Source organism: Thalassophryne amazonica, chromosome 2, assembly GCF_902500255.1.
Source record: "Thalassophryne amazonica chromosome 2, fThaAma1.1, whole genome shotgun sequence".
NCBI lineage: Eukaryota > Metazoa > Chordata > Actinopteri > Batrachoidiformes > Batrachoididae > Thalassophryne > Thalassophryne amazonica.
The window spans coordinates 23196634-23215001 of NC_047104.1; the positions used below are offsets into that span (position 1 = coordinate 23196634).

General features: G+C 41.5%; 1 protein-coding gene across 1 annotated transcript in view; it reads right to left on the minus strand.

Moving 5' to 3' along the window:
• Positions 1-1619: 1619 nt before the first annotated feature.
• The window catches only part of celf1 (cugbp, Elav-like family member 1), a 205465-nt gene continuing 188716 nt past the window's right edge, over positions 1620-18368 (minus strand). Inside the window, exons 13-14 of the mRNA XM_034184315.1 lie at positions 17247-17419; positions 1620-2685 (exon numbers count right to left, since the gene is read on the minus strand). Of these exons, the coding sequence (XP_034040206.1) occupies positions 17292-17419 (128 nt within the window). The 3' untranslated portion in view covers positions 1620-2685; positions 17247-17291. The remainder of the gene's footprint in view (positions 2686-17246; positions 17420-18368) is intronic.

Here is an 18368-nt window from a genome sequence, read left to right on the forward strand (position 1 = left end):
GATTCATGGGAAAGTCCGACATAAATAGATTTTACTGTATTTTCCATAGGATAAGTTTCATTTTTTTAATCTATTTGTTTTTTGTTTTTTTTTTATGATGAATGAAATATAAAACAGCACTGTGCTAGTTTCTTTGATTACTTGATAGTTACAAAATAAAATAAAAAATACAAGTTATTTAAACTTGGGACTTTTCTTGCAGTTATGGCAGTAGCAATTTAAAAACTCACTGTGTAGCTTTATTTGGTAAAAATAAAAATAGGTCGAACAATTTACAAATATAAAACACTAACTCAGCTCGACAGTGATCGATTCAACATCCTGCAGCTAAAAGGCTAACGTTAGCTGCTAAACTTCAGCAGAGCATTTCACTCATCTCAGACAAATTTTTGGCCTTTGCTTAAACACGTTACTCTTGTGGTTTTGACTCGCAGACATAGTTAAAGTCTTGTCTGAATGCTAACAGCGTTAGCATTTTTAGCAGCTGGAAGCTTCACCCATTAGCTCCACTTAATGTATACTAGAAGAAATATGCAGCTCATAACTTTTAATGTCCACAACAAAGTAAACCGTGAGGAGAACCACCGCACAGTCCCCAAAAATATGATTTAAACTCCCAAAACAAAAATAACCCTTCTCCTTCTTTGGAGATTAATGGCGGCTTGCAAACCAACATGGTGCAATACTGCCACCAACTGTTTGGGCCTGGAACCGAATGAATGGATTCTGACATATGCTACCAAAAAATAACCTGGACACATTCATCACATGAGTAAAAACCTGGATTTCTGGTAATTTCCGGTAAACTTTCATCACTGCATGATTAACAATAATAATTATGACTTGTATGTTTTGTTTCCTCTTCATTTTTGACAGACGTGACATATTATGGAAAATAGTCTTCTTCTTATTGTTGTTGTTATTAATGAATAATAATAATACTAAGAAGAAGAAGAAGAAGAAAAAGAAGAAGAAGAAGAAGAAGAAGCAGCAGCAGCCTGTCAATATACAAGTTGCACTAGGGTATAATCACAAAGCATCATGATCTAGACTGGAAGATGCCAACACAATCCAAAAATATATATTTTGCTCCATCTCCAGCTTTCTGTTTCATCACTATCATCAAAAATATGGAAAATCAAAGCTCTTTTTGGTCAAGGATCAAAGTTGTGAACACTGTTAAGATTCTCTCATTTGAATGATTTTGATGACTAATTTTATGTTTTCTTTGATGTTGAGGTAACGCAAAACCACTTTCAAACCTTGGTCCCAATAAACCTATCACAGAACATTGAGACTGATTTGTTGGTATCTTAACCTATTTCTGAAAAGCAGTTTTTAATGGGTGAACAATACCAGTTGAGTGTGAAGAGGTGGTCAAAACAGGAAGGTGTGTTTTCATAAGAATACATCTTCACGTGGACACGTTAGTACAGGGTCACAGCACGGGTCCACTGATGGACACTGTGACCGAAAGCCATCTGTAGGGTCATTAAAACTGAATCCAGGCCAAAACACACACACACACACACACACACACACACACACACACACACACACACACACACACACACACACACACACACACACACACACACACACACACACACACACACACACACACACACTACCAGAACAAAGTAGGTAATGTGCGTTTTATATCACTGCATATACATCTATGGTTTACACTATTTAAAAAAACTTTAATGAGGCAACATTGTATTTTGACATGAAGCCTGAGTCAGTGTTCCAGTTAAAAGTTGCTGAACATCATGATGCCACAATCCTGAAACTCATTTGTATTGTAACAGTCACACCAAGAGAACGCAAACAAGAAAAACAGTGATTGTGCAAAAATATTTGGCACCATTTTATCACTAACTTGGATCAACAAAAATTAGGTCACTTGCGGCCAGAAATCTTAGTACTGATGTAAAAAAAAAAGTGCAAAAATTAAATACAGTATACTGTCCCCCCCCCCCAAAAAAGGTCCGTGCTGTGGCTACTGTGTACTTTAAATATTTTTCAATCTGATTCTCTGTGTACAGCAACATGTGTAGAAGTGAGTCAACAGTCAGGAATAACAAATAATAATAATAATAATAAACAAGAACAAAATCCACTCAAATTGTGATTTCAACAACCCTAAGACTCATGTGTGTTCATTTAAAAAAAAATTAAAAATGTCATTCAGCAAAATTTATTTACTAACTTGCTTGCAAGTTTTTTTCCCCTTTTAACATACTTTTTTGTCAAAAAATTAAAATCCACAAGACACACACACGCCTGCACTCACGCATGCAGCAATGAGATGGATTAGATGTCTTCACACAAAAACCACAACAAAACCAGAGTTCACTGGGAGGACTGCACCGCGACGCCACATCTGCAAATACATCGAGTTACAGCAGAAAAGATCGCAAAACCCAACAGCAAAAGTCCTGCTGTTCTTTGTAGAAAAATAGATTCTCTTGTTTTTGGTTGTAACAATTCTACGACAACTTTCGACCATCTTCAAAGGCAGTCCTTCTAGCGACTAGGTGTGGCAAACAACAAAACGAAAACTCGCTCATGATTGATGTCTAAGACAAGCTCACAGATGAAACTGGAAGCATCAGAGACGGCAGAAGACAAGGACTGGATGATGAGGTGTGATGCCACATCAACATGCAAACAGGAAGAGATCTAGAGAAGAAAAGGAAAAGACAGGGAGACGAATCTAAGTTAAACAACCACAGAACACTGATGGGCAACAGAAACAAAAAACAGCAACAATCATCTTTGTGTGCATGTGTGTGTGTGTGTGGGGGGGGGAATGATTCCACTAGGGTCCCCTTATTGAGAGAGTAGCGTCAATGTTGAACATGGAGCCATTTTCAGGCCAATTGTGCTGAACTACTGAATGAACCTTTATGTTTTCAACTTTTTTTTTTATCATTTAAAACACATACAGCAACACATCCAGGTACAGGTGCTATCAAATTAATTATAAAAATAGTTAAGCTATCAAATTTACATAAATTTACAATTCATGATGACTTACTTAATATAAAGCCTGATTTAAGCTTCTGCAGCTCAGTAACTCGGTGTTTTGCACTGACGTGCGTGACAGTTTTAAAGTTCTCCGTCTCTGGATTATGCTTTATTCTGGACTAATTTGACCCTCAACAAGCTTTCGAGGGTGAGAAAAGTGTCAAATCACAGCCTTGACACTGTCTGATTTAACAAGTGCGCGTCAGGCTGCGGGTCCAAGTCTGAACACAGTGTGAAAAAAAACAAACGTTCGGGCTTTTAATAACAGAAATGACTCTGGTCTCACGTGCGTGGGGTTTAATGGAAATACACTGCAATTGGGCAGGACAGGATTTTATCCAATGTGAGCAAAAAATCCGTTATAACTAATCCGTTATATACGGTATTTATTACATAGAAAACAATACAAAAATACTGGGACATTTTTTGTCCGGTGACTGTGAATACCTGGTTTATACGATAAATTTACCTCTCAAAACTCTGACGATGACGTCACTTCCATCCCACACAGCTGACTTTATTTTCCCAAATTTTTCTTCTGTTCCAATCTTAAGGGAATCTGTACATCTTGAAGTCCTTGCTGTGTCTATTTGTGCATCCAAATACACAGCAACCCGGAATTTTCAGTGAAAAAAATAAATAAAATAGCTGGATTTACATGCATACAGATTAACAGGGAACACTATTTTGGCCCCAAAATGGCACCACGAGTCACATGGCTGGGTTTTTTTTTTTTTTTTTCGACTCCTCATGTCGCTACTCTCTATATCAAGGGACTCTAGATTCCACTGCAAGCCACGTACATCCAGGAACTGATGAACATATTTACAAACAAAACACAACACAGACTGAAGAAAGATGTGCAACGTGCCATAATCACGATGTGACCTACCCATGTGAACACATCTGATGAATGAATTTGGCAAAGAAAAGCTTGGCCAGTCATGGTCTACTTTACCTCAGTTCCTCCAACTGATCCTACTTAGGCTGAAAAGTGATGTAACACAGAAATCCTTTGAATATGAATGCAAGAAGTAACTTGTGATGGACTGGTGTCCTGTCCTGGGGGTCTCGTAGATTCTCATCTGCTACGTGCTACAGAGTCGAGGGATAAGTATCAGCACCGATGGAAGTGCTACATTCCCCTGAAAAGAAGGAAGTCCTAATAGGACTTTCTTCTTCTCAGGGGAATGTAGAGCAGGTAGCTCTCAGGAACCATAAACCCAGGAGGACATACTGGGACCCTAACGCTGCACCTCAATGAGCTGTCTGACCTACTGTCTGTGGAGACATGGTAGTCCTAATATTACTGGACTATGGCAGGAAATGTGAAGCTGTGGTGCTATGATTCATTTATCTAGCACCTCTCGAGGGCCCGTGGTCAGACCTGAAAGAGGGCTGAGACAGACGTCAGAAGTGACCCTGCTGCAGAGGAAATGAGTTGGCCTGTGATGACTGGCTGAACCTGTCAGAATTACTTCAACATAGAGGCCAGAAATAGTGAACAGAAGTCTCACAGTGTTAAAATGAATGACAGTACAGCCCCAAATCATAAAAAGTTGGGATGATAAGGAAAACAAACAAAAAAGAAACAAAAACACAAACGCAGCGATTTTTACTTTGACTTCTATTTCATTGATCCCATAATACTTCCATGTTTTGTGTAGCCAGCTTCCTTTCATTTGTTCAGAAATCCATTTCTGCAGTTTAGGTTCACAACACATTCTAGAAAAGGTTGGGACATGTGTAATTTATTCTAAATATAACGATTAAACCATCACATTTACAGCAAGTTTTCTTGAGACAAGTCACCAGATGAACACATGAACATCTCCAAGTCCCTGAATATGTCTTGACTTCATTTACATCAATCATGAAGAAATACAGTGTGGTGCTTTATGGTAAATCTGTGGGACGTAGGCAGTGAACCTGAGGGACCATGCAGGAAGCAGATGATAGAGGGAAGCCGCCAAGGCAAGTCTGAAGTAGTTATGGCAGGGGTGCCCAACATTTCGTGAACCGAGATCTACTTTTAAAGTTGACAGTGTATCAAGATCTACCGAGCCATATTGAACACCACAGCGTAGCCATAATATATTGTGCACTAATATAATAACACAATGTTCTGGCAGGTTTTAACAATAATCATGCATCATTGAAGTAAATGTGCATGGTGGAAAAGAATAAGCACAAGTAGGCCTAGGACTGGCCTCAAGTTGGAAAAGTTGTTCCCTACCTCAGTGGGACTTCTGGCCCCGAGAGGAGGAAGCTGGTCTCTCATAGTCCGGACAGTAGGAGTTGAGTGCAGCTGTAAGCAGGCACTCAGGTGCTCTCTGTCTGCATTATATTCCAGATTTGGACATTCATGTCAGGTGTTGCTCCGGATTTGAGCTCAATGTCATTTTTCAGTGTGAGGATCCAGGTTGAAGAGTGATGCCACTTTGGACGATATACAGTCCACATCTATATTTTCCCCAAATGGAAAACAGAGAAAACGGACAACGGGCTCTTTGGATGCAAAGTCAGTAAAGCGCCTGTCAAATTCTGACAAGATGTTCTGCACGTGATCATCATAACGTGGACTCTTAGGCTCCACGGTCTTTGTCCTCGTGCTTAAGTTCGGTGTCCATGTCTGGAAAGTTCTGCAGGTCACACTGTTGCAACCTGCTTGATAGCACATGTAATATGCTTTTAGAGTTGCTTTTAAATTCAAAGGTTCTGCATATTCAGCATGGTTTGAACGTTTCAGAAATTCTTTAATTTCAGGTAGAAGACCATTCCAGAAATTTCAGCTGCAGTTTGCCAGAAGGCCCCTAGAAAACCCAAGCCTAGATCTGATCTGTTTCTTGTTTTACAACCTTCTCTAATCCACCCCAACATGAAATTGTGAATGGTGCAACAAGAAAATGTTGCACCATTCACAATTTCTCCACTCACACACACACACACACACACACACACACACACACACACACACACACACACACACACACACACACACACACACACACACACACACACACACACACACACACACACACACACACACACACACACACACACACACAGAATTGTTTTCAGAGCTGTCATGGGCATCTTGGTGGCTTCCCACACTGTTTGTATTCCTGAATGATTCATGTCAGTGAATGATTGATGATTGAAAATGTTCATGTGTTCATCTCCTGACTTGTTTTAAGAAAACTGTCTGTAAACATGATGATTCAAACCTTACACTGGAAACATTTGCCCATCTCACCTCTTTTTAAATGCAGGAATAGAATAAATGAAATGAAGCTGTTTTTTTTGTTTTGTTTTTTTGCATTGTCCATATTGATTTGGGGTTGTACTGTGTTTATATTTTTCATGTTCTCTTGCTGCTGGGATGAAGCAGTGCTCGAAGTTTAATAATTAATGGTTAACATAACATGCACCATGAACAGAACTGATCACAGGGACTTAAAATTGTTGGACAGGTAGTCCAACTCCTCCAGGATGGCACATCAATAGGCGCCACTTCCAGGAGGTTTGCTGTGTGTCCCAACACACTCAAGAGCATGGAGGAGATTCCAGGAGACAGGCAGTTCCTCTAGGAGAGCTGGACAGGGCCATAGAAGGTCCTTAACCCATCAGCAGGTCCAGTATCTGCTCCTTTGTGCAAAGAGGAACAGGATGAGCACTGCAAGAGCTATGAAATGACCTCCAGCAGGCCACTGCTATGAAAGTCTCTAACCAAACAATCAGAAACAAACTATAGAACACCGGAATTGACAGGTCCACCACTGGCACCCTGTACTTTTACCAGATGAGAGCAGGTTCAACCTGAGCACAGGTGACAGACATGAAAGGGTCTGGAGATGCTGTGGAGAACGTTATGCTGCCTGCAACATCATTCTGCATGACCGGTTTGGTGGCGAGTCAGTGACGGTCTGGGGAGACATGTCCCTAGAAGGACGCACAGACCTCTACAAGCTAGACAACGACACCTTGACTGCTATTAGGTACTGGGATGAACTCCTTGGGCCTACTGTCAGATCCTACGCTGGTGCAGTGGGTCCTGGGTTCCCACTGGTGCAAGACAATGCCCCCACACATGCCTGAAATAAATCCAATAGAAAACCTCTAGGACATTATGTTTTGGTCCATCTGGCACCACCAGGTTGCACCTCAGAGTGTTCAGGAGCTAAATGACGGCCTGGTCCAAATCTGGGAGGAGATCCTCCAGGACACCATCCATTGTCTCATTAGGAGCTCCGACACTGTCAGGCACGCATACAAGCACGTGAGGGGGCCATACAAATTACTGAGTACCATTTTGACTTGCTACAGTAAAATTTTGGCAAAAATGGACAAGCCAGACACATTTTTTTTTACCTAGATTTTTTAGGTGTCTTTAAATTCAGCCCTCTGTGGGTTGACAATTTTCATTTCCATCATAGCCTCCTAAGACCCGGAGGTTCTCATGAAACAAAACTTAGTTTATGGACTAGACAACCAAAAATGTCATGTCCACATATGTGGATGCCAGGCCCTAGGAGGATAGTGGAGCAGATATGAGTAATATTTGAGGTGAATCATGACTTTGATGATAAAAGCATGAAATCTGGGACACAGTTAGAGCATACCAAACACAGAATTTTTGGCTATAGGGGAATTGCAGAGGTGGGCATTTTCCAAGATGGCATAACCATAACATATGGCTAACATTCAGGTAATTAAATAATTGTAAATCCATTAAAATGTAATATTGGTGATATTATACATGTTTTTGAACTGTGACTAATGAGAATACAACACAGTCTCAATGTTTCATTAATTGCTGTTTACAGGAATTATCCAGTAGAGGGAGCTCTAAAAATAGTCTGACCTGCGGCAGTCTTTTGTCATCCACTGTTCTCTGCAGTGACTTGTTGGTGCAGATTTGATTGCTGCAAGAAATGTATGAGCAGTTTTTCTCAATATTCAACACTGAACATGTGAAAGTTTTTAATTAAATGCATTTATACGAGCACTATGTTTATTAATCTTCATTAAGAAGCAAGCTAACTAGCTAACATATTTGGCTAACATCAGCAATCTAGCTGAGCAGCAAGCATTTATGAAAGGCCTGTAAGTACATATGCAGCGTATTTCAAACTGATTTAAAAATGTTTTTTTGTTGGTCAAAACATTGGTATTCAGTTGGTGTGGGTTTGATGCCAACCTCAATTTTTGGGACTAATCTCTATGCACCGTTGTATGCTTTCAGCTGACCTTGACTGGTCTTTTGCAGCTAAAGGTGCCCTAACAGTTGCATGACTTTGATCCACGCACTTGCACGCACTTCATCGTGACGATCCCATCCGTTGTGCTCTCAGCTGGACGCCACGCTTTGTTCCACTGGATGCCGCACTTTGTTCTGCTGGACGCTACGCTTTAGTACACTGGACGTTGCTTATATGAAATAATTATTTTGTGGCATCTTAACTCACTCGATGCCATTGACTCTAAAACGCATCTGTTCCGATAGTAACGCCCCACGCCAAAGACGTGTCAATTTCTTTTCTTCTCTTTTCTTTTCTTGTGATATGTTTGTTGTTGACATGGACATAGAACTCAACAAAAATATAAATGCAACACTTTTGGTTTTGCTCCCATTTTGTATGAGATGAACTCAAAGATCTAAAACTTTTTCCACATACACAATATCACCATCTCCCTCAAATATTGTTCACAAACCAGTCTAAATCTGTGATAGTGAGCACTTTTCCTTTGCTGAGATAATCCATCCCACCTCACAGGTGTGCCATACCAAGATGCTGATTAGACACCATGATTAGTGCACAGGTGTGCCTTAGACTGTCCACAATAAAAGGCCACTCTGAAAGGTGCAGTTTTGTTTTATTGGGGGGATACCAGTCAGTATCTGGTGTGACCACCATTTGCCTCATGCAGTGCAACACATCTCCTTCACATAGAGTTGATCAGGTTGTCAATTGTGGCCTGTGGAATGTTGGTCCACTCCTCTTCAATGGCTGTGCGAAGTTGCTGGATATTGGCAGGAACTGGTACACGCTGTTGTATACGCCGGTCCAGAGCATCCCAAACATTCTCAATGGGTGACATGTCCGGTGAGTATACCGGCCATGCAAGAACTGGGACATTTTCAGCTTCCAAGAATTGTGTACAGAACCTTGCAACATGGGGCCGTGCATTATCCTGCTGCAACATGAGGTGATGTTCTTGGATGGCACAACAATGGGCCTCAGGATCTCGTCACGGTATCTCTGTGCATTCAAAATGCCATCAATAAAATGCACCTGTGTTCTTCATCCATAACAGACGCCTGCCCATACCATAACCCCACCACCACCATGGGCCACTCGATCCACAACATTGACATCAGAAAACCGCTCACCCACACGACTCCACACACGCTGTCTGCCATCTGCCCTGGACAGTGTGAACCGGGATTCATCCGTGAAGAGAACACCTCTCCAACGTGCCAAACGCCAGTGAACGTGAGCATTTGCCCACTCAAGTCGGTTATGACGACGAACTGGAGTCAGATCAAGACCCCGATGAGGACGAGGAGCATGCAGATGAGCTTCCCTGAGATGGTTTCTGACAGTTTGTGCAGAAATTCTTTGGTTATGCAAACCGATTGTTTCAGCAGCTGTCCGAGTGGCTGGTCTCAGACGATCTTGGAGGTGAACATGCTGGATGTGGAGGTCCTGGGCTGGTGTGGTTACACGTGGTCTGCGGTTGTGAGGCTGGTTGGATGTACTGCCAAATTCTCTGAGACGCCTTTGGAGACAGCTTATGGTAGAGAAATGAACATTCAATACACGAGCAACAGCTCTGGTTGACATTCCTGCTGTCAGCATGCCAATTGCACGCTCCCTCAAATCTTGCGACATCTGTGGCATTGTGCTGTGTGATAAAACTGCACCTTTCAGAGTGGCCTTTTATTGTGGGCAGTCTAAGGGACACCTGTGCACTAATCATGGTGTCTAATCAGCATCTTGATATGGCACACCTGTGAGGTGGGATGGATTATCTCAGCAAAGGAGAAGTGCTCACTATCACAGATTTAGACTGGTTTGTGAACAATATTTGAGGAAAATGGTGATATTGTGTATGTGGAAAAAGTTTTAGATCTTTGAGTTCATCTCATACAAAATGGGAGCAAAACCAAAAGTGTTGCGTTTATATTTTTGTTGAGTGTAGAACTCAATTTTCTATGGGTCTTGAAAAAACACTCAAATGCTGAAGAAATCCTGTCACTGGGATGTTCTGAACTTTGAAAATGGCTGGCACTCAATGAGTTAATCATTTTCTGTCAGAGTTGGCTGTTGAAAACACCTCTAATTGCTTCCGGAATCACAGAGGACTGTTGCAGCTGGACCTTTTTTCCCCCCTCTCTCTCTCACTCTTGTCCACTCCATGAGGTGGAGAACATATTTGAACCATCTAAAAGGTATTTGTAATATTTATATTGCAATGTGTTGTGTGGGCCGCTGAAGAGGAGGTACTGCTGGCCCACCACCAAAGGGCGTCCTGCCTGAAGTGCGGGCTTCAGGCACGTGAGGGCGCCGGAGCAACCGGGAGTGGCAGCTGTCACTCATCAACAACGCCAGCTGTCACTCATCACCATCATCCACACCTCCATAAGAGCCGGGCAGCATCTTCACCTCACTGCCGAGAAATCGTCTACCGACAAGTACACGTCTCAGCCTTTTTGGTGTCATACAGTGGTAACGTTTTTACTTCTGTGCTGACTGACATAATTCTGAGTTTGCAGACTCTGTATAAGTGTGACTTCAGGATCTGTACAAGCTCTGTGTGCATTGTGATTGAGAGGTGGAGGTTCTTTCCACCTTTATGTTGAACTGTTTGCTGGGTGTTCACGCACCCACCATCACCTGTCTGTTCTTCCTGCCAGCAGTACCCGATCTGACAGCCGGAGGCAGTGGCCACCTGGGGACCCAGTGCTTGGTGGCTCCAGAATTGCTTCAGGTCCGGTGGATGTGAAGGCGTGTGGGATCCGGCTCTTTTCTGGACGGGCGTCTTCTATCCTCGAGCCTGCTCACACATCACCGTAACTTATTTGACTGTTGATCTCAATTGTGTTGTCTGTTGCTCTGTTGTGCCCATTCACAACATTAAATTGTTATATTTGGCTTATTCCATTGTCCGTTCATTTGCGCCCCCTGTTGTGGGTCCGTGTTCCTACACTTTTCACAACAGTAATGGCTTGGTAAAACAGTTGAATGTTCTTTCCTTCTTATGAGTTGCTGTAAAATTATGTTTATGATAAATTTAACATCTATTATATTATAATCGTTCAGATGAGCTGCGCTGTGTGTGCTTAAGTAACAGCTCGCAATCACAAGCAGAGTTTTTTAATTGTTTGCGAAATGTTCACATGAAGTTCACGTTATTAATGCATGATGGAGATTTTGAACATTTCAAAATTTTCTTTGCGCACTTGCACGAAGCCGCGCACAGTTTACAACGCGTCTGAGACGAGTTTACTCTCCTGCACGGCAGAGTGCGTGCAAGTGCACGGATCAAAGTCGTGCAAGTGTCAGGTGGCCTTAAGTGTTCTCTTCCATGTGACTGTGCTGGCAGCTGACATACTTTCCTGGTGGTTTCAGCTGATGCTGGATTGGTGGTGCTATTGCTAGTACATACTGTTCTTTAAGTAGCATAGTGAATTATGAGACAATGGCCCTACTGAGCCTGGAATGTCAGATACACAGGGCCTGACCAGAGACTGTAAAATGTGCTAGCACTGCTAATGGCCCTACTGAGCCTGGAATGTCAGATACACAGGGCCTGACCAGAGACTGTAAAATGTGCTAGCACTGCATTTCGGCATTCACTGTAACTGTGACCTCCCACCCCCCCCCCCCCCCACCCCCTTGTTATCATTAAAAACAAACAAACAACAAAAAAAACAAAAAAACAAACAGATTTCATTGATTTAGATGAAAGCTTTTAAAGATACACTAATCAATCAATCAATCAATTTTTTTATATAGCGCCAAATCACAACAAACAGTTGCCCCAAGGCGCTTTATATTGTAAGGCAAGGCCATACAATAATTATGTAAAACCCCAACGGTCAAAACGACCCCCTGTGAGCAAGCACTTGGCTACAGTGGGAAGGAAAAACTCCCTTTTAACAGGAAGAAACCTCCAGCAGAACCAGGCTAAGGGAGGGGCAGTCTTCTGCTGGGACTGGTTGGGGCTGAGGGAGAGAACCAGGAAAAAGACATGCTGTGGAGGGGAGCAGAGATCGATCACTAATGATTAAATGCAGAGTGGTGCATACAGAGCAAAAAGAGAAAGAAACAGTGCATCATGGGAACCCCCCAGCAGTCTACGTCTATAGCAGCATAACTAAGGGATGGTTCAGGGTCACCTGATCCAGCCCTAACTATAAGCTTTAGCAAAAAGGAAAGTTTTAAGCCTAATCTTAAAAGTAGAGAGGGTGTCTGTCTCCCTGATCTGAATTGGGAGCTGGTTCCACAGGAGAGGAGCCTGAAAGCTGAAGGCTCTGCCTCCCATTCTACTCTTACAAACCCTAGGAACTACAAGTAAGCCTGCAGTCTGAGAGCGAAGCGCTCTATTGGGGTGATATGGTACTACGAGGTCCCTAAGATAAGATGGGACCTGATTATTCAAAACCTTATAAGTAAGAAGAAGAATTTTAAATTCTATTCTAGAATTAACAGGAAGCCAATGAAGAGAGGCCAATATGGGTGAGATATGCTCTCTCCTTCTAGTCCCCGTCAGTACTCTAGCTGCAGCATTTTGAATTAACTGAAGGCTTTTTAGGGAACTTTTAGGACAACCTGATAATAATGAATTACAATAGTCCAGCCTAGAGGAAATAAATGCATGAATTAGTTTTTCAGCATCACTCTGAGACAAGACCTTTCTGATTTTAGAGATATTGCGTAAATGCAAAAAAGCAGTCCTACATATTTGTTTAATATGCGCTTTGAATGACATATCCTGATCAAAAATGACTCCAAGATTTATCACAGTATTACTAGAGGTCAGGGTAATGCCATCCAGAGTAAGGATCTGGTTAGACACCATGTTTCTAAGATTTGTGGGGCCAAGTACAATAACTTCAGTTTTATCTGAGTTTAAAAGCAGGAAATTAGAGGTCATCCATGTCTTTATGTCTGTAAGACAATCCTGCAGTTTAGCTAATTGGTGTGTGTCCTCTGGCTTCATGGATAGATAAAGCTGGGTATCATCTGCGTAACAATGAAAATTTAAGCAATACCGTCTAATAATACTGCCTAAGGGAAGCATGTATAAAGTAAATAAAATTGGTCCTAGCACAGAACCTTGTGGAACTCCATAATTAACTTTAGTCTGTGAAGAAGATTCCCCATTTACATGAACAAATTGTAATCTATTAGACAAATATGATTCAAACCACCGCAGCGCAGTGCCTTTAATACCTATGGCATGCTCTAATCTCTGTAATAAAATTTTATGGTCAACAGTATCAAAAGCAGCACTGAGGTCTAACAGAACAAGCACAGAGATGAGTCCACTGTCCGAGGCCATAAGAAGATCATTTGTAACCTTCACTAATGCTGTTTCTGTACTATGATGAATTCTAAAACCTGACTGAAACTCTTCAAATAGACCATTCCTCTGCAGATGATCAGTTAGCTGTTTTACAACTACCCTTTCAAGAATTTTTGAGAGAAAAGGAAGGTTGGAGATTGGCCTATAATTAGCTAAGATAGCTGGGTCAAGTGATGGCTTTTTAAGTAATGGTTTAATTACTGCCACCTTAAAAGCCTGTGGTACATAGCCAACTAACAAAGATAGATTGATCATATTTAAGATCGAAGCATTAAATAATGGTAGGGCTTCCTTGAGCAGCCTGGTAGGAATGGGGTCTAATAAACATGTTGATGGTTTGGATGAAGTAACTAATGAAAATAACTCAGACAGAACAATCGGAGAGAAAGAGTCTAACCAAATACCGGCATCACTGAAAGCAGCCAAAGATAACGATACGTCTTTGGGATGGTTATGAGTAATTTTTTCTCTAATAGTTAAAATTTTGTTAGCAAAGAAAGTCATGAAGTCATTACTAGTTAAAGTTAATGGAATACTCAGCTCAATAGAGCTCTGACTCTTTGTCAGCCTGGCTACAGTGCTGAAAAGAAACCTGGGGTTGTTCTTATTTTCTTCAATTAGTGATGAGTAGAAAGATGTCCTAGCTTTACAGAGGGCTTTTTTATAGAGCAACAGACTCTTTTTCCAGGCTAAGTGAAGATCTTCTAAATTAGTGAGACACCATTTCCTCTCCAACTTACGGGTTATCTGCTTTAAGCTACGAGTTTGTGAGTTATACCACGGAGTCAGGCACTTCTGATTTAAAGCTCTCTTTTTTAGAGGAGCTACAGCATCCAAAGTTGTCTTCAATGAGGATGTAAAACTATTGATGAGATACTCTATCTCACTTACAGAGTTTAGGTAGCTACTCTGCACTGTGTTGGTATATGGCATTAGAGAACATAAAGAAGGAATCATATCCTTAAACCTAGTTACAGCGCTTTCTGAAAGACCTCTAGTGTAATGAAACTTATTCCCCACTGCTGGGTAGTCCATCAGAGTAAATGTAAATGTTATTAAGAAATGATCAGACAGAAGGGAGTTTTCAGGGAATACTGTTAAGTCTTCTATTTCCATACCATAAGTCAGAACAAGATCTAAGATATGATTAAAGTGGTGGGTGGACTCATTTACTTTTTGAGCAAAGCCAATAGAGTCTAATAATAGATTAAATGCAGTGTTGAGGCTGTCATTCTCAGCATCTGTGTGGATGTTAAAATCGCCCACTATAATTATCTTATCTGAGCTAAGCACTAAGTCAGACAAAAGGTCTGAAAATTCACAGAGAAACTCACAGTAACGACCAGGTGGACGATAGATAATAACAAATAAAACTGTTTTTTGGGACTTCCAATTTGGATGGACAAGACTAAGAGTCAAGCTTTCAAATGAATTAAAGCTCTGTCTGGGTTTTTGATTAATTAATAAGCTGGAATGGAAGATTGCTGCTAATCCTCCGCCCTGGCCCGTGCTACGAGCATTCTGACAGTTAGTGTGACTCGGGGGTGTTGACTCATTTAAACTAACATATTCATCCTGCTGTAACCAGGTTTCTGTAAGGCAGAATAAATCAATATGTTGATCAATTATTATATCATTTACCAACAGGGACTTAGAAGAGAGAGACCTAATGTTTAATAGACCACATTTAACTGTTTTAGACTGTGGTGCAGTTGAAGGTGCTATATTATTTTTTCTTTTTGAATTTTTATGCTTAAATAGATTTTTGCTGGTTATTGGTAGTCTGGGAGCAGGCACCGTCTCTACGGGGATGGGGTAATGAGGGGATGGCAGGGGGAGAGAAGCTGCAGAGAGGTGTGTAAGACTACAACTCTGCAGCATGTCTATAAGCTGCGGGTCTCCACGTTGTAACATGAGATATTTACACAGAAAGATGTTAGACAGAAAGATTTTTTAACTTTTAATTAAATACATACTGTAAATGTTTTTTTCTGACGAGCACGGTGTCTCGCAGCATCTCCACTCAGCCCAGTCTCATGTTTTTATCCTTCGCTCCACACGTCTGTGGTAAATGAGACGTTAAGGTGCTGTGACTTTTTCAACTTGTAGCGCAAAGACAGAGACATGTGTGTGTGTGTGTGTTGGGGGGGGGTCTCCGCTGACTGATCTGCTGGAGGCGCAACTGTAGCGCAAAGTGCCAGAGGGACTTTTCTTCAGCCAGGACAATGAGTTAAGTGTTTTCAGATGTTGTTTTCTTCAGGATGTGTTGTTGAATCCACTAAAACTAACAAGTAAGACTTTATATTTATTGAGTGTGTGAATTTACACCGTATGAGGACCGCATCTTTCAGCCAATTAATGGGCAGTATCAATTATGTATTTTGACTTAGGAGAAAGCCTGTAAAAATTCATAAATTAGCCGCATCATCATTTCAGCCGCAGTGTTCAAAGCATGTGAAAAAAGTATTGGCTTATAGTCCAGAAATTGCGGTAGTTTAACTTGTCTCAAAATATAGAAATAAATATAATTTTATGTTGCTGTACACAATGTCAGTGAGCCTAAACTATATCTTCATAAAAGTTCCATAAAAGTTGAACTTCATCTCATTCTCACTGGCCCATACCATAATTTTGTATCTATTTTGGAAGTTGCTTTTGTTTCCCCCAAATACTGATTTATCTTTTCAGACTGTTGGAGCAGTATGTCTCATGGCTAATTTGCTACTTTGCTAACTTCATATAATACTAATAATATATAATAATACTACTCATAACTTCATATCTCTTTATACAGACAATGACAGTAATAATAGCTTTATGTTGTATGCCATGATATATACTGTCCTTCTGCTTATCACGCTACACGGACAGAACACAGTTTTACTTTTACACATACCGTTTAATACAACGCGTGCACTCACCGTAGATAAAGGTCTAACAGCCCGCTCACCTGGGGGCGGGGCTGGAGGGCAGGGTGAAGAGAGGAGGCAGAGCTTGTGTGTGTGTGTGTGTGTGTGTGTGTGTGTGTGTGTGTGTGTGTGTGTGTGTGTGTGTGTGTGTGTGTGTGTGTGTGTGTGTGTGTGTGTGTGTGTGTGTGTGTGTGTGTGTGTGTGTGTGAGATCAGCTTGCAGGCTGATATAGAGATGAACTGTTGAGTGTAGGCATCTATATAATACATCTAAAATTGAAGTCTGTTATCTGTAATTTTTGGAGTCGCTCTCGTCATCCCGGGAAAAATTGGAAAACATAACCCAACAAGACTGTTAAGGAGGATTAATACTGCATTCAAAATGATAACTAGATTAATTGGTTACCAGGATGTTAATGTGCGTCACATCCTTAACAATAAATAAATAAATAAATAAATAAATAATGTGGAATATATCACAGCAAACTCATGATTCCTCTCCTTATATTAACAATACACCTGTTCTTCTTACTGTTAAAAAAAAGAATGACAAAGTGAACAACAATGACAATACAAACACTTCTTAAATGCAGCATATGTTTGTTTGCATTTGTTTGGAAAAGTTAGTAGCTGTATCAGTGCAGAAATGTCCCATGTGATACACCGTATGCTTTTTGAGTGGGTGCGTAGTTCTTCAGACCCCACTTACCAGAAACCCACTCTTCACAACCACATCCATCAGTCATCTGCACCTTCAGTAGGGCTTGCTTTCGTTCTTTGAACGCTTTAGTTGCACCTTCAGCCTTTTCATGCCGATCTGAAAACCGTTCATTGACTGAATGGCTGCCTGTGATGACACGGGGTTGTCGTAACTCACAAAGCCTAGAAGAAAAACAAGCAGACGTTCATTAAAAACACAACGAAGATTAAATCAAACAATCCAGATGTACTTTTATGACTCGTTTCTATATACTGGAAAGTACATAGCATTGACGCCCGTTTATCCACACGTTCCAATGGAACGTCTCCATAATGTCCAGTATACGAGATCTGTTAGAAAAATATCCGACCTTTTTATTTTTTCAAAAACCATATGGATTTGAATCACGTGTGCTTGCATCAGCCAAGCTTGAACCTTCGTGCGCATGCGTGAATTTGTTCACGCCTGTCGGTTGTGTCATTCGCCTGTGAGCAGGCTTTGTGTGAGCAGTGGTCCACCCCTCTCGTCGGATTTTTATTGTGAATAAATGTCTGAATGATTTGGAGCTTTGCTGCATCAAATGTTTCCAGAAACTGTCAGAGACCTCTAGGTAGACACCATTCGCTAAATTCAGATGGCTTTCAGGGACGATTTTATGGGGATTACACAGATTAAGGAGTGCTCCAGCCGGTTTAAAGACCGCCCACAGCGTCTGAGAGCACGGCGCACTCCGAGCGCCGATCGACAGGCTGACACCCCGCTGAAACAACCAGATCATTTCCAACGTGAAGGCTTTGTTGATCCGGGACGTCATCTGACTTCCACTAAAATGGCAGAAGACGTGGACATCAAGACTTTTTCGGCACATTCCACTGTTACAGGAGTTTTTTTCATGGAAAGAGAAGCGGAGGGATGCGCCACGGAGCCGCTCATGGCGCAGGACAAAACCACCTCCGTGTTGGTCTCACAGGACGGCTTTCAGACGGCTTTCGGTGGTTTTTCAGTCGTGTGACTATCCGAGAAATTGTGCATGAGCTGGACATGCCAGAACATGTCCTGTGAGGCTTCATCACGGCGTTGCTTTGCGCCATGCGGCTCCACCGCGACGCGCGGAATTCCTCCACACGTCTG